At 47.4% G+C, this 21,249-nt stretch overlaps 2 protein-coding genes and 1 long non-coding RNA gene across 9 annotated transcripts in view; 1 reads left to right on the top strand and 2 right to left on the bottom strand.

Moving 5' to 3' along the window:
• Window positions 1-4,872, top strand: part of NOX1 (NADPH oxidase 1) — a 40,293-nt gene extending 35,421 nt beyond the window's left edge. For all 7 annotated transcript variants that reach the window (XM_083424325.1, XM_083424322.1, XM_083424323.1 and 4 more), the window contains 3 exons: window positions 416-562; window positions 3,756-3,880; window positions 4,392-4,872. In XM_083424325.1, coding sequence (XP_083280451.1) covers window positions 416-562; window positions 3,756-3,880; window positions 4,392-4,518 — 399 coding nt within the window. In that variant the 3' untranslated portion in view covers window positions 4,519-4,872. The remainder of the gene's footprint in view (window positions 1-415; window positions 563-3,755; window positions 3,881-4,391) is intronic.
• Window positions 4,873-7,270: 2,398 nt separating this feature from the next.
• CSTF2 (cleavage stimulation factor subunit 2) lies at window positions 7,271-10,349 on the bottom strand. Its single transcript, XM_083424371.1, has 4 exons — window positions 9,955-10,349; window positions 9,730-9,855; window positions 8,528-8,652; window positions 7,271-7,766 (listed from the first exon to the last, which is right to left on the bottom strand). The coding sequence occupies exons 2-4, from the start codon at window positions 9,847-9,849 to the stop codon at window positions 7,751-7,753; spliced, it is 261 nt and encodes an 86-aa protein (XP_083280497.1). The 5' UTR covers window positions 9,850-9,855; window positions 9,955-10,349; the 3' UTR covers window positions 7,271-7,750.
• Window positions 10,350-12,436: 2,087 nt separating this feature from the next.
• On the bottom strand, window positions 12,437-19,713 carry LOC310669903. The gene is made up of 6 exons (XR_014507452.1): window positions 19,646-19,713; window positions 17,787-17,902; window positions 16,652-16,686; window positions 14,118-14,204; window positions 13,615-13,766; window positions 12,437-12,671 (listed from the first exon to the last, which is right to left on the bottom strand). It is a non-coding gene; the product is annotated as an uncharacterized lncRNA (long non-coding RNA).
• Window positions 19,714-21,249: the final 1,536 nt, after the last annotated feature.

The following is a 21,249-nucleotide window of genomic DNA, read 5'->3' on the forward strand; positions in this document are numbered from 1 at the left end:
TCGCAAGACGAATGCCTCGGAAGACGAAAAACTCGCAAGATGAAATAGTTTTTCGTTTTCTGAGTTGCTTCGCAAGACGGATTTCCCTATGGGCTTGCTTCGCAAGACGAAAACGTCTTGCGCCTTTTTTTTAAAAACCGCCAATGCATTCCTATGGGAAACCGTCAATGCACAGTGGTGCTTCGCAAGATGAAAAAATTCACAAGACGAAAAAACTCGCAGAACGAATTAATTTCGTCTTGCGAGGCACCACTGTACTTCACATTAGAAAAATAAAAAAGCAGCAGCAAACATTGCAAAGCCGCTAGTGCCGTCTGCAGTCAGCTAACCAACCTACTCCTTGCAAACCATTGTATTAAAAGTTGTCTCCAGTTTCAATAGCTCTTCTCTTCCTCTGTGTTCCTGTGTTCTTAAGATTTACTTCTACTGGATCTGTCGAGAGACAGGGGCCTTTGCCTGGTTCAGGGATCTGCTGGCCTCTCTGGAACAAGAGATGGATGAGTCTGGCAGGGCAGGCATGCTCAGCTACCATCTCTACCTCACAGGCTGGAACAGCAGTATGGTGAGTCACGCAGCATCCCCCTTGTGAACCTGCTTCCATTGGCAGGCTATGCACACCCTTCTCAGAAGAGCAAGCTTCTGAAAGCGCCCTGATCCTTTTGTCAAGGAAACACACACAAAATGGGCAGCAGCTTTTGTTTGAGACGTCAGCAATGTACCACATTACCCTTTTGCAAGGGCTGAAGTTCGAAGCATACCTGTCAGCTTTCAGATTTGAAAATAAGGGATCAGCAGCCTCGAAAATAAGGGATCAGCAGCCTCACCTGTCCCGGGGACAGTCTATGGGATATCTAACAATCCGGGATAGCAGCGGGAAACGGTGCTGGAATAAGGGAATTTCCCGCAAAAAAAGGGAAAGTTGACAGCTATGGTTCCAAGGCACTTTCAAGTACCAGTCTCTTTTAGAGTAGCTAAGATGCAGCGACACTTTCTGATTTCTGCTGTGCCACCACAACTCTGATCATCCCTGTCCGCTGCTGGAGCTGATGGGAGTTGGAATCCAACAATACGAGGACGGCCGGAGGTTAGGGTGGCCAGTTGTGCATTGCCCCCCCCCCCCGAAAAGAGGATTAGCTTCACACACAAAAAAAGCCGATAAAAGATGGGTTCGATTTGCATAAAATGTATTGACTCAAATCTGGAAATATTTACTAGAATTCAGAGAGAAATATCAATGCAGTAAGCCCGCAACTTAAAATCACTTTTCTTATGCGATGGCATCCCTACACAGGTATCAGAAAGAAAGAAAGAAAGAAAGAAAGAAAGAAAGAAAGAAAATTCTGAGATAATCAAAATACACAATTGAAAAACGTTGGGAGGCGGGAGAATGGAACACAACAGTTGGCAACAGCCATTTCACTCACCTTTGGAGTGTGTTTGGGCATTGTCAAAGAGTTGGAGCGGGAGAGTGAGGTAAAGGTAAAGGTAAAGGTAAAGAGACACCTGACCATTAGGTCCAGTCGTGGCCAACTCTGGAGTTGCAGTGCTCATCTCGCTTTATTGGCCAAGGGAGCCAGCTGGCATACAGCTTCCGGGTCATGTGGCCAGCATGACTAAGCCGCTTCTGGTGAACCAGAGCAGCGCACGGAAACGCCGTTTACCTTTCCGCCAGAGCGGTACCTATTTATATACTTGCACTTGACGTGCTTTCGAACTGCTAGGTTAGCAGGAGCAGGGACCGAGCAATGGGAGCTCACCCCCTCACGGGGATTCGAACTGCTGACTTCTGATTGGCAAGTCCTAGGCTCTGTGGTTTAACCCACAGTGCCACCCACGTCCCACGGAGAGTGAGATAGAGCCTTGCAAAAGCACAGAGAGCAAGCAGTCAGAGGTGATCTGAGAAAGAGGAGGTCAGGGTTTTGTTTTTGTTTTTTGGGGTTTTTTTTTTACGGGTTGTTTTAAGGTGTTTTCCAGGCTTTATGTGCTTGGACGTTTGCATGTGGTTCCCAGGAGCAGAACCCTTGCATAAACTGTAGGCTTACAAGGGCAGCCACACTAAAAGCCCTGTTTCAAGTTACTGCGGATCAGACTTCTGAGATCTTTGGAACTTGCAGGAGAAGCTGCAAGTACTCTTTGGTGAGAGAACCCCAGCAGAGATTTAAAGTTTCAAAACATGCGGCAAAGTAAAGCATGGAAATATAGGTTGTAAAGCTTTAAAATGTGCTCTTTAAAGCGAGTTCCAAAACACTCCCTAAAAAGTTTCTTTCCAAAGTTTCCCTCTTCCCCAAGCATAGGGAAAAGACCACACGTGTGGTAAGTTAAGAAATAGTTTACTAACAAACTCTCCAAAGGTCTATTCTGTACTTCAGAATAGTTGCACAGGCTGTAAAACTAAGCTTAGTTACAAAATGGTGAAAGTTCCTAAATTATTAGTATCAGAATGCAGGAATGGCATGCAACAGCCATGAATTTGAGAAGGAGCAACCAGTTCAAACCTCTTCACCTGCTGAGCTTCTCAGGTAGACTAGGGGACACCAAAAGCTTGATTACCTAGTTCCTCCCATGGTAAGGGGAAGGGGACACATCTAAGCCTGGCAGAACAGCTTAGTCTGTGCTATTAACTCCTTTACTGCGGATCAGACTTCTGAGATCTTTGGAACTTGCAGGAGAAGCTGCAAGTACTCTTTGGTGAGAGAACCCCAGCAGAGATTTAAAGTTTCAAAACATGCGGCAAAGTAAAGCATGGAAATATAGGTTGTAAAGCTTTAAAATGTGCTCTTTAAAGCGAGTTCCAAAACACTCCCTAAAAAGTTTCTTTCCAAAGTTTCCCTCTTCCCCAAGCATAGGGAAAAGACCACACGTGTGGTAAGTTAAGAAATAGTTTACTAACAAACTCTCCAAAGGTCTATTCTGTACTTCAGAATAGTTGCACAGGCTGTAAAACTAAGCTTAGTTACAAAATGGTGAAAGTTCCTAAATTATTAGTATCAGAATGCAGGAATGGCATGCAACAGCCATGAATTTGAGAAGGAGAAACCAGTTCAAACCTCTTCACCCGCTGAGCTTCTCAGGTAGACTAGGGGACACCAAAAGCCTGATTACCTAGTTCCTCCCATGGTAAGGGGAAGTGGACACATCTAAGCCTGGCAGAACAGCTTAGTCTGTGCTATTAACCCCTTCCTGCATTAATTAGACTTAAGCATGTTGGTTATATGAAGCTGGTTTTCCCATAATCCGCACAAACTTTCCTCCTTAAAAGTGATTCCACAGCCCCTTGCCTCTGGAGCATAGCCTCAGAAAATGGCCTGGGCAGGTTCTTTTGGGAGCAGAGTGCTTGTTCAGATACCCAGGGGCCAAGCATCTATAGTTTGTGCAGCAGACAATGGCAGAGGAAGCCTCTCCGGCCCCCAGGACAGGATTGCGCATGCGCGGCACCCATACGGACACTGTGTGTGTGCCCTCAGCTGCTCTACAGCTGGGGGGGGGGAGAGGCAGTGGGCCATCTTGTCACCCCCCCAGGGTGGCACCAGGGGGCCAGCTGCCCCTCCCACACCTGCCTTCATACGCCCCTGGCAGCAGAAGGACGGGCAGAATCCTGGAATATGTACAGCCAGACTTAACTACTGGGCTGAGATCCATAACTTAGCCCGTTAGCATGAACATCAGAAAGCAGCTGAAAGGTCAATTTTAAGAAATTGTATGAAATATTTATGCAGCTGCTGTGAGGCCTGCCCATTTTTTTGCTGCTTTTCTAGGTTGGTCATGCAGCAGTCAACTTTGACAGGTCCACCGACATGGTGACGGGCCTGCGGCAGAAAACTTTCTTTGGGAGGCCCATGTGGAGCAATGAATTCTCAGCGGTGGCAGCTGCCCATCCCAGGTAAGGTCTGCTGCTGTGTATGTACCCAGGTTGTCGGAGCAGAGACCATAGCTATACAGTGGTACCTCAGGTTACATACGCTTCAGGTTACATACGCTTCAGGTTACAGACTCCGCTAACCCAGAAATAGTGCTTCAGGTTAAGAACTTTGCTTCAGGTTGAGAACAGAAATCGGGCTCCAGCAGCGCGGCAGCAGCAGGAGGCCCCATTAGTTCAGTCTCAGTCAGTAAAAGTGGTGCTTCAGGTTAAGAACAGTTTCAGGTTAAGTAGGGACCTCCGGAACGAATTAAGTACTTAACCCGAGGTACCACTGTACATACAGATCTCCTTTCTGTTACTCCCATTTGTAGAGAATTCTGCAGAAATGACACCCAGATTCTGTCATCTAAATGGAATGATTCAGCTTGCACAACATTGCTGCGTATTATCCTTCCCTTCTCCCTTTCCTCAAAGCAATCCATTAGTAACCTTTGTTTCCTGACATTAATTGCTTCTTCCTTGGGCTTTGCAGGTCTGTAGTGGGTGTGTTTCTGTGTGGCCCAGAGAGCCTGGCTAAGACTCTGCAAAAGTACTGCCATCAACACTCCAGCCTAGATCCCAGAAACGTCCAGTTTTACTTCAATAAAGAGAATTTTTAAGTCAAGCACAGGAATACCGCTCCTCCCCAGCACGTCTTGCAGCCAGAAACCGGCCAAACTTGTGGACCTGAATGCTGTTGTTGTAGCTTGACCCAGACTCCCATCTCTGCATGGCATTGTTTTGGCAGGACCACCCACCCTTGCCCCAATATGCTTCTTTGGGCAAAAGCTGCAGACTACAAACATTTTCAAGTAGGAGATGGGGGCGTTATTGGGTTGTTCTTGTTTTTATTCTTACTATGTATTTAGCGTTTTTGTATTACCATTTTATGTTGTCATTTTATAATGTCATTTTATGTTGAGACCTGTGGGTATAGGGCGGTTTAGAAATTTAATAAATGAATAAATAAAATACAGTGGTGCCACGCAAGACGAATGCCTCGCAAGACGGAAAACCCGCTAGACGAAAGGGTTTTCCGTTTTGGAGGTGCTTCGCAGAACAAATTTCCTATGGGCTTGCTTTGCAAGACGAAAATGTCTTGCGAGTTCCTGCAATTTTTTTCCGCTCCCCACCCCCTTTTTCTAAGGCACTAAGCTGCTAATAGCCTTTTAGCAGCTAATCCGCTAATCCCTTAAACCTTTAGTAGCCGCTAATAGCCGCTAAACCGCTAATAGCGCTAATACGCTAATGGGGTTGCTTCGCAAGACGAAAAAACCGCTAGACGAAGAGACTCACGGAACGGATTCTTTTCGTCTTGCGAGGCACCACTGTAAATCAATTCTTTTCTGATTTAATGGTCCATCAATAAACCAGCAGTTTCTGGTTTATTTCATCTCGGCTTTAAAGGAGTTGCCAGTTGAAAAACCAAGTTGTTAACAAAGAGATTCTGAAATGCACTGCATTCTCTATGTTTGATCCTTCCTTAATCTGCACAGGACATGAATCTCTAGTTTGAAATCCTATGGCTGAAAAATGTATTCTGTGGCTAAATATTCAGAACTGTAATGCTCTCTCTTAACGCAGTTAAAGAGCTGATACCTCCCATGCACTGCCCTTTAATGGGTAAGGCCAAAAATCAATTCAGACACTAAATATGCATTTGCACACTGTATTAAAGCAATCAGCCTGCCAGGGAGATCTTTGTCCCCTGAAAGGATTCCTCCAGTGAGAAAATGCCCCTTGCAAGGGCAAACTTCATAAAAAGCACAGAGAGGGAATCTGATGAGGAATTGTTTTATTGCTGAGAGATGGACTTCAAGGATCTATTAATCCGGTTGTGTGCAGTCTATGATGCTGGTGTCCCAGCAAAGGTATATGCAGCAGGGAAAGACTTGTTTGATTCTACAGGGAACTGGGACTGCTCCCCCCATAAGGGAAGGTGAGGCAACTGCCTCAGGTGGCAAGATCCAAGGGGCAGCAGATTCAGCTTCCAAGAAATGCATTGCTCAGTGCTGCTGGTGCTGCTGCAACCGTGGTGGCAGACACAGCTGTGGTGTACTCTTTGGAGGCCAGAACGGCTGCCTCCTTGGCAGCACCCCCTACATGCTGCCGCTGCTGTGTCCTCTTGGTGAATGGGAGGGGTCTCCCACCCCTAGGGAGAAAATAGCAGGGACTGACCTCTGTAGTCTCCTGGACTGTACACTTGCTTGTCGTGATGCAAAGTGGGCCCATTCTCTAAGACTCTATGATGGGGGGAAGTCCATTTGATTCCCCTCCTTGTTCCCAGTGTAGATCTTCACCCAACCCTTCTTCCCTGGCAAGGGGCATTTTGTGGTTCGCCTCAGGTGCCCAAATGTCTTGGGCTTGTGCTTCTCAAGTCAAGAGTGGCTAACCTGTGTGGCCTTCCAGCTGTTGGACTCCAACCGGCATCAGTCCTAGGCAGCATAGCCAATGGCAAGGAGTGATGGGACCAGTAGTCCAACAGCATCTAGAAGATGAGTTACCCACCCCTGACTTAGAGATCAGTCTTCAGCACCAGGAATTTGTGGGCTTGTATATCATAATGCATGTTGAATTTCTCTTTTAAAAAATAAATGAGAGGGAGGATGATGGAAAGCATAAATGGGAATCCTTTTTTGTTTTGCAGGCTAGATGTTGTCCAGGGACAAAATGGTCCGGTGCCACATTCTCACACAAAAAAAATCTTGTGAGCTTGTAGCCACCTTAGCTCTTGGGAGAACATATTGAAATTAAATGTGGCACTCATGTTGCAGATTTGGGTTAACCGGCCTCAGAAGCTTCAGAGCTGTGGTGAGGGAACTGTGTCCCTTCTGATGCTGTTGGACTTCAACTCCCATCAGCCCCAGCCAACATGGCCAGTGATGATGGGAGTTGCAGTCCAACACTGGGAGGGTCAAAGGTCCCCCTTCCCTGTGTTGGTGGACGCATGTGCATGTATGGAGGGAATGAGTGTCCTCTAGCCCTGACGGGGTCCTCTTGATAACATGCCATGTTAGGACTGAATGGGCACACACTTTGCAGATCCTCCTCAGTGGTCATGGAACAAACTTTCCTTAGCAGTCCATAAAGAAGTCCTATTCTGCCCTATTTTTCAGGAGTGCCGTAGGAGTTCCTTGTCTGGATCAGCTTTTACTTTGCTGGTTAGATAAGAGTAGGAGAATTTTAATCTAGTGCCTTTGAAAAAATAATTGGGCAGCAGTAGGGATGACACAACAGGCAGAATGTGTGGGAACGACTTCATGGGAACGTAAGCTAAGCTTTGATCTACAAGGGAGGATGAGGTGACCGGGGAAGCAAGTGCAATGCAGATGTACAACAAGCCACACGGTTTTAGTCAAACCCAATTTTTAATTGAAATTCAAGGAAGTAAACAAAATGATGGGAGAAGTAAGATAAACAAGGGGAAGGGAGCCCCCTTCCCCTCAGTACTGATCTGGTTCAGACATGGGAAGGGTGTAGAAACCATTTTCTATGCTGTCTTCAACATGCCATTTGGTCAGACATTTTTCAAAAGGATTCTACAGTGGTATCTCGGGTTACATACGCTTCAGGTTACAAATGCTTCAGGTTACAGACTCTGCTAACCCAGAAATAGTATCTCGGATTAAGCACTTTGCTTCAGGATGAGAACAGAAATCGTGCTCCGGTGGCACGGCGGCAGCAGGAGGCCCCATTAGCTAAAGTGGTGCTTCAGTGGTGCTTAACAGTTTCAGGTTAAGAATGGACCTCTGGAACGAATTAAGTTCTTAATCCAAGTTATCACTGTATTAACAAGATGCATTAGGCTCCCATCACACCAATTTACTGCTGAGAATCACCTAAACGGTGAGTTCAGCCGGACAGATCCCTGAAAGGAGAAAGAGAAACAGCTGTTCAACATATGGACCACTAATAGAACAAGCAGCAAAAGCTAAACTGCAGAGAAGTTGGCGAACATTTGTGAGGGATTTTGTGGGCAAAAGACCAATTAGGGACTATGAAGGGTACTGAGAGGGCAGTTTGCTGCTGTTTAAAGGTTGGGCATGCATCAGTTTGGAGCTGCTTGGAGTAAGGAATGGTGCCTTGCTCCATGTCCGGCTGCTGGCTACACCTGCCATCAGTTCTTTTGCAACTTTGCAGTTGCCAGTGAGCATGCCTCTGAGTGCTCTTCCAAGCCTGCCATTCAACCATTGTTTTTCTTTGGCTTTTTCAGCATGGTTTTCTTCATATGGAAGGTCTTCTAGAAGTGCTAGAGAAACATGTTGAGGCATATTAAAGAACTGTGCCTCTTTGCCGACCCTTTATAGAAATCTGGGACTGTGGGCACCACCTTTCCCCCCAAAGGTGCAATGTTCCAAGACCCTGAAATGGTCAGCTGAAGATGAGGGCATGGGGGTGTTTGTACACCTGCCTTCATTTCAAGGGGGTTCGAACAGGAGAAATAAGTGCTGGATTCTGCCCTTTAGTATAACTGATTGTTCATTGGAAAAAGAAGGCAATGGGAGTACATTAACTAGCACAGCCTTTGCTAATGAGATGATCGACTGGGTGAGACTGTGAAGCAAGTGCCATCCAAGCTGGGCTTGGCACGGTCTTAGGATGTTTTGTAGTGCCCAGCTCCCCTCTTACCCCATGGCATCGTCGAAGCCATTCATTGTATCGTCTTTCATTTCGAAACTGCTCAGCCATTCCTCTGAATGAAAATCAGCCAACTCTTCGTCCGTCATATTGAGGAATTCTTCAATGCATTCGGCCTATGGAGAGATGAGAAAGAAACTGATAAGGATGCTTTCAGACCAATATGTTTTTTCAGTAGAAAAGACGGCAATCTCTTTGGGATTTTTCAGAGTGGTTATTAAACCGTGGTAACTTATTCTCTCCCTCTGTCCCCCCACATAACCATAGCATTAATAACCATGCTGACAAGTGCATCTGAACTGGAGATTCACAGATTCACAGAATTGTAGAGCTGGGAACTTCCCAAGGGTCATCCAGTCGAAATCTCAACACACAGCCCCTCATCCCATTTGAAACCAGACTTATCCTGCTTACCTTTGCAGACGTGCTAGCAGTTGCTGCACCACTAGGAGACTCAAGTGGGCCATTTCAGTCCCACGTTAAGAAGTGGGCAAGCTAAGCAAGAAGGGTTATATTGCCTCCAGGATGAGAGGAAGCCTGCCTCTGTGTACCAGTTGCCGGATTGTGAGTGGGAGAGTGCTACACCTTTCTTTTCCTGCTTGTGGAGTTTCCAAAGGCACCTGGCTGGCCACTGTGAGAACAGAACCCTGGACTAAATAGGCCTTTGATCTGACCCCAAATCACCTGCACTCTAATTGGAATCAGTGGTGAAATTCTTGCTGCTCATATTTCTTTTCTTATTTCAGAAATCATAGTTTATTATGCACAAGTTATATAGCAACACCCCCCCCCAATATTAGGACAGCATATTGCACTCTAAAAGCTAGTTTGAAAAGATCTGCAAAGCATGTTACATCAACATATTAGAGGGATGTGTTCTACCACACTCATTCCAGAGCTTTGGGGTAGCTGCTGAAAAGACCTTGATGCTACTGCCAGTGATATTGCCCCCCAGCACTGGCCAGCAGCATTTAGTTGACCTTCTGTCACTGGTGCCACTGTGGAGTACAGGGAGGGAGGGGGCCATGAGGTGGGGGGCTGGTGGGACCACAGGATTGGCCCCACCAGTGCATTTTGCACTGTTCTGACCTCACATGTGATGGGTCAGGTAAGCGCTGCCACCCCATCCTGCAGACTGTTGCTGCTTGCCTCTTTAATAGAGAGCTCAAAGAAGGCAACATTGTTTGGCTTACGTCATCTTTATCCAGCTGTTCTTCTTCATCTTGGCCAGGACTGAAGCCCTCAGGTTGGCTGGCTGCTTGCTCGCTTGCTTCTGGCATGTCTACATCTTGTTCTGCTGCTGTTATAGGCATGTCTACCTCTTGTTCTGCTGCTGCTATAGGCATGCCTACCTCTTGTTCTGCTGCTGCTATAGGCATGTCTACATCTTGTTCTGCTGCTGCTACAGGCATGCTGACCACCTGTAAACACAAAGGAAGATTTCAGAAAGTTTGCTGACCCCTCCTCAATCATGTGGTTTACACGGACAACATTCACATGGTGTCTGAAAACAGCTCCAGACACTACTAGCTGCACTACCTCTGGACACTAAGAGCTGGGGGACACGCATGGGGAAAATAAAGGGCAGTTATTTGATTAGAAAAGCACACAGGGACATGGTCCACTGTCCCATCACTGGAGGCAATTTAACTTCTGACTACCACTTGAAAAGAAATAAAGTGCCACTCCTGCTCCTTTGTCCAATCCATGGATTTTCCTGCCAACATCACGTAAAGGAGAGGTATGTTGACAGCTGGGGAAAGTTCAGGAGAGTACCGGGCAACAGAGGCAGAAGGGTGCATGACAGCTGGCCTGAAATCCCTGATACAATTTCCAAAGCTAGGAACTTAAAAAAAAAGGTAAAGGTACCCCTGCCCGTACGGGCCAGTCTTGACAGACTCTAGGGTTGTGCGCCTATCTCACTCAAAGAGGCCGGGGGCCAGCGCTGTCCGAAGACACTTCCGGGTCACGTGGCCAGCATGACATCGCTGCTCTGGCAAGCCAGAGCCGCACACGGAAACACCGTTTACCTTCCCGCTAGTAAGCGGTCCCTATTTATCTACTTGCACCCGAGAGTGCTTTCGAACTGCTAGGTTGGCAGGCGCTGGGACCGAACAACGGGAGCGCACCCCGCCACGGGGATTCGAACCGCCGACCTTTCGATCGGCAAGCCCTAGGCGCTGAGGCTTTAACCCACAGCGCCACCCGCGTCCCACTAGGAACTTAGCTCTCTCTAATGATCTCTCTCATTGCTGGGTTTCAGCCTTTGCACTGCGAGCAGTTTTCTGCTTTGAAGGCGCAGGGCCTGCCAGAGTGCTTGCCTTTTTTTTCAGGGCAGAGGTTGGGCACCTGTGACACGGACACCCCCCCCCCCAGTAATCACTGGCCAAACTGGCTGGGACTGATGAGAGCTGGAGTCCAGCAACACCTGGAGGGATGTAAGTTCCCCATCCTAGAGTCATATCTAAGTGATAGGTCAACCACTGTAGCCCCCCCCCCCCCGCTGCTCAGGAACAAAAAAGGATGGGGGTAATGATGAAAATTGCACCTACCCACTCCCATCTCCATTGGGAAATAAATCACTATACCAATCGTCTGGACATGACCCTATGAGGCTGTTCATGTTCTGGCACCAAGAATGTGTCTAGGAACCCATTGGGGAAAATGAAACAGCACACGGTTACTCCACATACCTGTTGAGGTTCCTGCAGATCAGTTGCTGCCTTGCTCAAAGGTCCAGGACCTTGAATTTCTCCAGTCGTTGGCTCCAAGCCTTTGGGTTCCATGCCCTGGGGAGCCTCTATGGCTCTGGGAGCTATTCCATGAGGCTGTGTGCCTTGATGGTTCATGACTCTAGGTGGCTCTGTGCCTCTAGGGAGCAGCATGACCAAGAATTCCATCCTTCTGGCCCCCGTGGCTTGAGAATTCATGGCTCTGGGTGGCACGGTGCCTATAGGGAACACCTTGACCAAGTATTCCTTCCATCTGGGCTCCATGCCTTGAGAATTCATGGCTCTGGGATCTATTCCATGAGGCTGTGTGCCTTGATAGTTCATGCCTCTAGGGAGCACCTTGACCACGTATTCCATCCCTCTGGACTCCATCCCTTGATATTCCATTCCACTGAGCCTCATGCCTCTAGGGGGCTCCATGTCCCCCTCTCCCATCTCTCCCCTGGCTCTAGCAGGTGCCCTGTTCCTCAATCTGACCTCCACGACTTTCATGCGTTTGGGCTCCCTGCCGCTAGTGGGCACCATGTCCCTCTCTCCCATCTCTCCCCTGGCTGTAGTGGGCACCATGTCCCTCTCTCCCATCTCTCCCCTGCCGCTAGCGGGCGCCACGTCCCTCTCTCCCATCTCTCCCCTGGCTCTAGTGGGCGCCACGTCCCTCTCTCTGCGCTCCATGCCTTGATATTCCATGCGTCTGGGCTCCCTGCCTCTAGTGGGCGCCACGTCCCTCTCTCCCATCTCTCCCCTGCCGCTAGTGGGCGCCACGTCCCTCTCTCCCATCTCTCCCCTGGCTCTAGTGGGCGCCACGTCCCTCTCTCTGCGCTCCATGCCTTGATATTCCATGCGTCTGGGCTCCCTGCCTCTAGTGGGCGCCATGTCCCTCTCTCCCATCTCTCCCCTGCCGCTAGTGGGTGCCACGCCCCTCTCTCCCATCTCTCCCCTTGCTCTAGTGGGCGCCACATCCCTCTCTCTGCGCTCCATGCCTTGATGTTCCATGCGTCTGGGCTCCCTGCCTCTAGTGGGCTCCATGTCCTTCTCTTCCATCTCTCCCCTGCCGCTAGTGGGCGCCACGTCCCTCTCTCCCATCACTCCCCTGGCTCTAGTGGGCGCCACGTCCCTCTCTCTGCGCTCCGTGCCTTGATATTCCATGCGTCTGGGCTCCCTGCCTCTAGTGGGCGCCACGTCCCTCTCTCCCATCTCTCCCCTGCCGCTAGTGGGCGCCACGTCCCTCTCTCCCATCTCTCCCCTGGCTCTAGTGGGCGCCACGTCCCTCTCTCTGCGCTCCATGCTTTGATGTTCCATGCGTCTGGGCTCCCTGCCTCTAGTGGGCTCCATGTCCTTCTCTTCCATCTCTCTGCGCTCCATGCCTTGATATATCATGCCCCTGCCATCCATGCCTCTTCCACCTGCATTGAAGACAATTACACTTACACAAACAGTGCTGGGAGTTACCTGCCCGAGACCATGCAAGGAGCCCATGCCAATACAGTGAAAATGCCCACCTACTACAGGAAGCCTCCTACTACTAGAGGAGCTTTGAATGAACCTTCATGTATTTCAGACAGAAGAAGGCAATAGGTGTAAGAGTGCAGAGACGCATTTCCTCACACACCCTTGGAGGCAGTGGTTCTGATTATGATGGCACAGGGGGGAATTTTTGGACCTCTTTGTCCTCCCATAAGGTCTACTCTCCCCAGGGCATAATGTTTAAGGAACTTAATAATCATTGCCTAAGATCTAGCAACTCAATCAAAATTGTCACTTTAAATGCTGTCTCTTATTCATCAATATTTTATAATTTGGCACTTCCGAGCAGGCATTTATTCTGTTTAGATCCAATTATTAACAAAAATGTCTGCAGAGAATTTGCTGTTCTGCTAAGACGTTGCATTAGATAACAATAGGAATAAGAGTGTTTATTTTTCTTGTGGATACATTTCCGTTTTATTTTATTGAATTTTTATTTTATTTTCTAAAGTATGGATAGCATTATGCTTTACTTTTACAATCTCCATTGAGTTTAAGGAAAGTATGAGGGAACTAAAAATGGATTGCACCAGTCTGGTTTAACACCCTTTGTGCTTTGATTTTGTGTGTGTTTATAGTTTACAGGGTTCCTTAGCCAGGATGTTTCTAGGAAGTGTTTTTCAATATGATCCTCTGTAACATGGTATACCCTTTATAATTATTTATATTCGTTATTGTGCAGTATATTGTATGAGATACAGCATTGTTTATTTTAGCTACACTGCTATTTGTTTCATATATCACCCCTGCCGATGAATCCCTTACTGTGCTGTGATTTATACCAGTAAATGATCCTTCTCATTTAAGCCTGAAACCTTTTACCTTGGACCTCCATCAAGGGCACTTGACTGTGTTCTCTCATTGGTCCGCCACTTGTTACACGGGGTGGCGGTCCACGGGTGTCATAACCAGCCAAGCCGTTCATGGGGGGACCCTGGTTGAGAGACCTCTGGTGCATTGTCCCAAGATAATCCCTGCAGAAGAGGATGAGAAGCAAGGAGGCGGTGGGAGAAGACATCAGAAAATCTAGGGAGAGAAGACTGACAGCACAGTACTAATCCAGTTCAAGTGCATCACCTCTGTGCCACCGCTTTGCTCAAGAAGCAACATGCACTGTCCTAAGTTAGGCTGCAAAGGACAAAGTGCCGCCTTTGGGAAATTCCTCCTGGATGTCAATTCTGCCATTGAAATCCCAGTCATGTCCAGGAAAATCCGGGCGAATGGCAGCCCAAGCTTGAGAAGCAACATGCACTGTGCTAAGTCAGGTTGCAAAGGGGCATAGCTGTCGACTTTCAGATTTGAAAATAAGGGATCAGCAGCCTCACCTGTCCTGGGCACAGTCTATGGGATATCTAACAATCCGGGATAGCAGTGGGAAGCAGTGAGAAACGGTGCTGGATTAAGGGAATTTCCTGCAAAAAAAAAGGGAAGGTTGACAGCTATGCAAAGGGATGGTGTGTGTATAACATGACTGTTATTTTGTATCCCCAAGCCCACAAACACAGTACAGTGGTGCCCCGCAAGACGAATGCCTCGCAAGACGGAAAACCCGCTAGACGAAAGGGTTTTCCGTTTTGGAGGTGCTTTGCAAAACGAATTTGCTATGGGCTTGCTTCGCAAGACGAAAATGTCTTGCGAGTTCCTGCGGGGTTTTTTTCCTCCCCCCCCCTTTACCCAAGCCGCTAAGCCGCTTAACAGCTGATCCGCTAAGCCGCTTATCAGCTGATCCGCTAAGCCCGCTAAGCCGCTAATAGCGCTAATCCGCTAAGCCGCTAATGGGCTTGCTTCGCAAGACGAAAAAAACCGCAAGACGAAGAGACTCGCGGAATGGATTCTTTTTGTCTTGCGAGGCACCACTGTACTGTGGTACCTCGGGTTACATATGCTTCAGGTTACATACGCTTCAGGTTACAGACTCCGCTAACCCAGAAATAGTGCTTCAGGTTAAGAACTTTGCTTCAGGATGAGAACAGAAATTGTGCGGCGCGGCAGCAGCAGGAGGCCCCATTAGCTAAAGTGGTGCTTCAGTGGTGCTTAACAGTTTCAGGTTAAGTATGGACCTCTGGAATGAATTAAGTACTTAACCCGAGGTACCACTGTAATCATAAGACCCCTGCATTCATGTCCCCCAACAGCAAACAACTCAACATGGCTAACCTGACTCAACAACCTACCCCCCACCCATCACCGCCACCCACACATACAAACAAGCCACACTGCAATCACCTGAATGCAACCAACCAAGCTCAACCCCTTAATCTCTTGCATTATCAATAAAAATAAATAAATAAATACATAAATAAATACATACATAAACAAAGGAACTACCCACATGATGCTGACACAAACCCCTACACTAATAAAAGGCAACAGAACAATACCCCCATCTCTTCCCCAACTGAAAGATGTCTATGACAAAGGTCTCTCGCACCAAGTGTAAACAAACAGTGAAAAAGACTATGAAATGAAAGTGGAGACAACAGATGTACCATTCACGGTTGAGCTATTTCTTTTGTAACACAAAAACTTCCGTAAAAAGTTTTTTGAGAAAAAACACACAGCAACCCAATTCAGAAATTGGTAACACCAAGATAAAGGCTTACACAGCCTAGCAATGTCTTCCCGATATGCCAGTGATCAACCTGCAGGAAACCTTTCTGCACAGTGCAGCATGCAAACATGGGAAACCAGCCCCCAGGTGGATCACTTCCAACACCTCAATCAGCAACACACAGGAGAACCGCTCAATGCTATTCTGCAAACACGCATCTCCCCAACAAGCCCAACAACCTCCCTCCCTCCCTCTCTCATAAAGCTCCTGAAGTACTATACATGAGCTCGTGCAAATCACAATCCCCCCCCTTCATTATTTATTGTAAGAAATATTAGTTGAACATTTAACATTCATTCAATCAATCAACCTAGGACTTCCCCTCCATGGCTTTCCCAAAGTTCCAATTTTCACTGCATATTATATTTATTCTATGCCTTAGCTTCTTCACAAAAAACTCCACCAGACTTTCCACTGCAGTTCTTCCTCAAATCCTACTTGCATTTTAACATGTTTCCATTGAGTTTAAAAAATCTACATTTTCCAGTCCTCCTTAAAGTCAGACTCTTTTTTATCTCTAATTTTCCAAGTCAAACTTGCCAGTTGTACACATTCTGTCAATTGCAGTTGCCATTCTGTTTTAGTAGGTACCATCTCCTCAAGCCATTTTTGTGCATATAATATTCAGATAATATCAGTGGCGTAGCGTGGGTTGTCAGCACCCGGGGCAAGGCAAGTAATTTGCGCCCCCTAACCCGTGGATTTGCGCCCCCTAACCCTAACCCCCAGATGTTGCGCCCGGTGCGGCCGGCCCCCCCTGCACCCCACACGCTACGCCACTGGATAATATATATTCCCAACAAAATCAACTGTTAAAGCCAGCTATGTTCTTCATTCAGAATATGCTAGTGTCCTGATTCTTCCCAACCATTAAAATCCAGGCAGTGGACGAGGAGGGCAAAAGCACACTCCAAGACCAGAAACAGAGAGGGACCCTTGCTTTCAGATACTGTCAGTCATCAAATGGAATTTCTCCAGATGACACTGGGTGGCTCTCTCTTTTTAGAGGAGAGCATTGCTGAAGAAATAGGAAAGATCAAAACCTTAAGGTTACTCGGCTCTGTAAAAGATTCCCCTTATTGTGGGCTGGGACCACAATTTCCTACAAAGATAACTCTTACTGTTGTTGAAAAGGACTAGTTCGGAATGATGAAGGGAAACCCCTTTGAGATTTTAATAGCATCCCATAACATTGGTTGTGGCCAGCCTAGTTCTACATTCCAAGTCCCAAATTTTGCCCAGACTCACCGGAGCTTCAGTATCGTGCCTCCTGCGCTGAGGAACTGTTGGGAAATGCGAGAGGAGGTCAGGAATAATATTGTGTTGAATCAACAACTGCATACGCAACCTTGATTCAAAAGAAATGGCAAAGCATGATTGGCTGCTTTTTCTACCCCATGGTATCTCCAAATGTTGTTATCTGTTACAAAGCTTGTCCACTCCGTTCAAGGATGTCTGGTGCAGCCTTGTTTTTATTCCATCTAACTTTTTGTCCTCAATGCAAATGATTAAATTATTTTGGTTTCTTCCAGCTGCTGTGGGTGACAAAACAAGGGGAAAGGATACCCTGCCTTGCTTCCAAAGAGTCCAGGGTTTTTCCCCGCTCACCCAGCCCTGCACAACACCACTTGTGAGGCCGCTTACTATATGTCAAGAGATAGCAAGTGGCCCAAAGTCACCCAGGGAGCTTCATGGATTTCCTCAGTTCTAGCCACCACAGCACACTGGTTTACAGCCTGTGTAAGGAATGTAGAAAGTAGACCCCCCCCCCTCCAATACAACAGCAATCAAACCACTGACATGCAGGCAATACAGTGTCCAGATCTGCACATAATGTTAACCCTTGGATTCTTTAACAAACTACAAGCTAACCATGCGTTGTTCCACAGATGTCACACCATAGCTTGCTCTTGCTTTGTATAGTGGTTAAGAGCGATAGACTCAACTGGGTTCATGTCTCCACTCCTCCACATGCAGCTGATGGGAATCTTCAGCTAGACTCTGGGAATCTTAGGCTAGACTCTAAGTCTCTCAGCCCCACTCACCTCACAGAGTGTTTGTTGTGAGGGAGGAAGGGAAAGGAGAATGTTAGCCGCTTTGAGACTCCTTAAAGGGAGTGAAAGGCAGGGTATCAAATCCAAACTCTTCTTCTTCTTCTCTAGGTCAAATCCCAAAAGCACTGCCCAAGCAAGGAAATCATCACGACTTTTATACAACTTTGTAACTAGTAAATTATTAGTAAATATTAGCAAAAAAATGCATCATAATGAGTGCAGAAGGTTTGCCTCACCCTGCCTCACAGGTGGGCCAGCCCTATGTTACAGAGAGCCTTGGAGAGTGCAGGTGCAGGTGAGGGATACCTTGATAGAAAGTGCCTCCTCACCTCAAACTTGTCAGTAGGTCGGCCTGGAAAAGTGGGATCATAACTAGGCACTGATGGATTATCTGCTTTACCCCAAACTTGTTTCAACATTATCATGCCACCTCCTGCCATGCCACCTGGGGAGAAAAATAGTCAGGAAAAAATGAAAAGCAAACTCTGTGATTTAAAACCACTCTTGCAAATAAGTCGACAACAAGCCTGCAATTTATTTATTTCTACTAGTCTGCTACGAGACTAGAATTGTAGAATCATAGAGCTGGAAGGGACCTCAAGGGTCATCTAGTCCAACCCCCTGCCATGCAGAAATCACCACCTTCTGATGGATTTGAGTAGATGGGTTGAGTGTTAAATGAGAATTATTGTGATTTTGGGACAAGCCAAAATCTGCTTTGCCTTTTTCAGTCCTTAGCTGAAAATATGCAAACCACAAGGGTTTTGGTAAGGAACAAGTGGACAGTGATGAGACAAATTCATGGGGAAGGAGGGTCCACACTGTGGCTGGTGCTCAAATGGCTAAACAGTCAGAGAGTCTACGTGGAATAATCAAGTGTCAAGGGTCTTCGCTTCGGGTCTTCCCACTGGGTCACATGCACTGGCGGAGGAACGGGGGTGCGGAGGGAGTGCACCGCCCCTGGCACCACTATTCCGCTAGGGTACCATCACGGTGCCACCCCAACACGCGCCACACACACCTGCGCACGCTGCATGCCACGCCCCCACAGATGGCGTGTCACTCCCCCAGAACGTGCCACGCCCCTGAGGGCAGCATGACACGCCCCAGGGTGCGTGCAGTGCCCCTGCAGTGGCATGCCACGCCCCATGGCGGTGTGCCATGCACCCAGAATGCACGCCACACCCCTGCGGGTGCCAGGCCACGCCCTTGTGGGTGGTGTGCCATGCCCCGGGATGCGCACCACGCCCCCACAGTGGTGCACCACACCCCTGGGAGCACCAGCTACGCCCCCGCCTGCTCTCCGCCCCCCGCCCCCGGTAGCGGAGCATGCAGCTTCGCCACTCGCTATATGGACTCCCTGCAGGCCAGGCAGGCCAGGGGGGGGGGTAGTGCCTAAGGAGGATCTCTGAGCTCCTTAGATAGGGAGGAGTGTGTGTCCATGCTAACTGTGGGAAAAGGAGGAAGCCTCATGGAAGAGAAGAGAAGAGAAGAGAAGAGAAGAGAAGAGAAGAGAAGAGAAGGCTTCCACTGAGTTCTTCCCTCTTCCTCAAGCATTCTCCATGGAGAAATAAGCTTTCCTTCTCCCATATCTTGCGCAGAAGCTGTAGCGAGGTGTGTGTGTGTGTGTGTGTGTGTGTGTGTGATCCATCCCTCGTGCCCCAGCATGGAATTCTAGGTTGCCTGCATCAGATGAGTTGTTTAATAAAAGCCCTGTTTAAAACAGAAAAGCAAAAGCACAGCAAAACATTAAAAAAGATAAAGCAATAATTTTTAAAACACCCTACTTCAGCCTTCCTAAGGTTTTGTAACACTAGGTTGGGGAAGTCCTGTGGAGGACTTGTACAGACTGTGGAGGTCCTCATTAATTTAGCTCTTGATTAAGGTTTTATATTGGGTTGAGTGGCTGATTATCTGTCAGACATTATTGAGTATAGAATTTCGTGGATTTCTAGATTTGTTTCTTAGCTGGCAGTGAATCAAATGAATAAGGGTTTTTAATATGTTTCAAAATGAAAACAAACACACTGGATTATAATTCTCCACATCAGATCTCTATACCTATCAGTTCTCTAAATTTTGTACCTGGCCCCACAACTTAATCTTACACATGTTTCTTAATAAAGATGTTATTTTACATTCACTGGTGTTTACCAACCGTTAAGTGTGCCTAGGATTGCAGTCTTACCTTAGTTACCATCTCTGGCCAAATCAAGCCCATTCCTGCCTCAAGGTTTCCTTTGTCTCCTTGCTCCTGACCCAGTGGCGTAGCGTGGGGGATGCAGGGGGTGCAGGCAGCACCAGGCACAACATCTGGGGTGGGGCGCGCGCTCGCACTAGCAGCTCTCTGCCCCTACCTGGCTCCACGGGTTAGGGGGCGCAAATTACTTGCCTTGCCCCGGGTGCTGACAACCCACGCTACGCCACAGTCCTGACCCCACTAACCCCTTTTTAAAATTAAATTTTCTGTTTTACAATTTAAATACTCATTTTACATCCTTAAGATATCAGTGACTTCCCTTTTTCTTTTTAATCCCTGCATATTTTACAAAAACTATACCAATCAGTATTCCATTATTGCATCAATCAAATTTATTTACACTGCTGAATTAATCTCTTCAGCTGTACACAATTATTTTCCACATATTCAAAAAACATTTTCCAATCTTCTTTAAACATACTTTCTTCTTGTTCTCTTATTCTATATGTTAGGTCTGCGAGTTGTACATACAGTGGTGCCTCGCAAGACGAAATTAATTCGTTCTGTGAGTCTCTTCGTCTAGCGGTTTTTTCGTCTTGCGAAGCAACCCTATTAGCGGATTAGCACTATGAGTGGTTTAGCGGCTATTAGCTGCTATTAAAGGCTTAAAGAATTAGCGGATTAGCTGCTAAAAGGCTATTAGCGGTTTAGCAGCTTAGAAAAAGGGGGTGGGGAGCGAAAAAAAATGCAAGACATTTTCATCTTGCGAAGCAAGCCCATAGGGAAATTCGTCCTGCAAAGCGCATTGAAAAACGGAAAACCCTTTCGTCTAGCAGGTTTTCCGTCTTGCGAGGCATTCATCTTGCGGGGCACCACTGTATTTATTCAACTGAAGTTGCTATTCTTCTTTGGTTGGGACCTTGCTCGTTTTCCATTTGGGGGCTAACAAAACATGGGCCGCAGTTGTTCATACATAAATAACCTTTTCTGGGAGCGGGGGGGGGGGGGGCTCCTACTCCCAGTGACCCTCGGTCACTGCTAAATCAAGGACAAACATCGTGAAGACTGTTATGTACTGAGTTGAATAGGATCCAAAATGCAGCAGTCTGATTGGCCCTAGAACAATAGGATTCAGAATGCAGCAGTCTGATTGGTCCACAGGAGCTACACAATCCAGCTGCAGGTGAAAGTGAATCCGCAACCTGATTGGCCTACAGGTGAATCCCGGAATAAGCCAATCACGTGGGGCCCATTGTGTAAATAATGTATATAAAGGAGATATTCGGGGGGAATGTGGTGGGGATTGTGCCTGGATTGGCTGTTGCATGAGAGGAGGGGCTTCACTGACATGCATACTCCCCCAGCTTAGAGAGAGAGAAAGAAAACACATTGAGGGGAGCTGTCCTAAATCAGACTGAAGAAGGGTGGTGTGAATTGCACATGACTGTTACTTCACATCCCCAACCCCAATAATCATAAAACACCTGCATTCAGAAAATGGGAATGTCAGGGTTAATGGCGTAGCCATCTCTTCTACAGAAAAAGTTTATGCACTATGAAGCATTCAATCATGGGGCTCTAGCCCACAGGTG

This window comes from Podarcis tiliguerta (genome assembly GCF_965153285.1).
Source record: "Podarcis tiliguerta genome assembly, chromosome: Z".
Lineage (NCBI taxonomy): Eukaryota > Metazoa > Chordata > Lepidosauria > Squamata > Lacertidae > Podarcis > Podarcis tiliguerta.

Bases quoted from the DNA above. Each gene is read 5' to 3' on its own strand.
- CSTF2 (XM_083424371.1), bottom strand. From the start codon at position 9,849: ATGCCTATAACAGCAGCAGAACAAGATGTAGACATGCCAGAAGCAAGC. The intron at 8,653-9,729 runs GTAAGCCAAACA...ATCTCTCCATAG, and splicing joins AACAGCTGGATAAAGATGAC to GCCGAATGCATTGAAGAATT.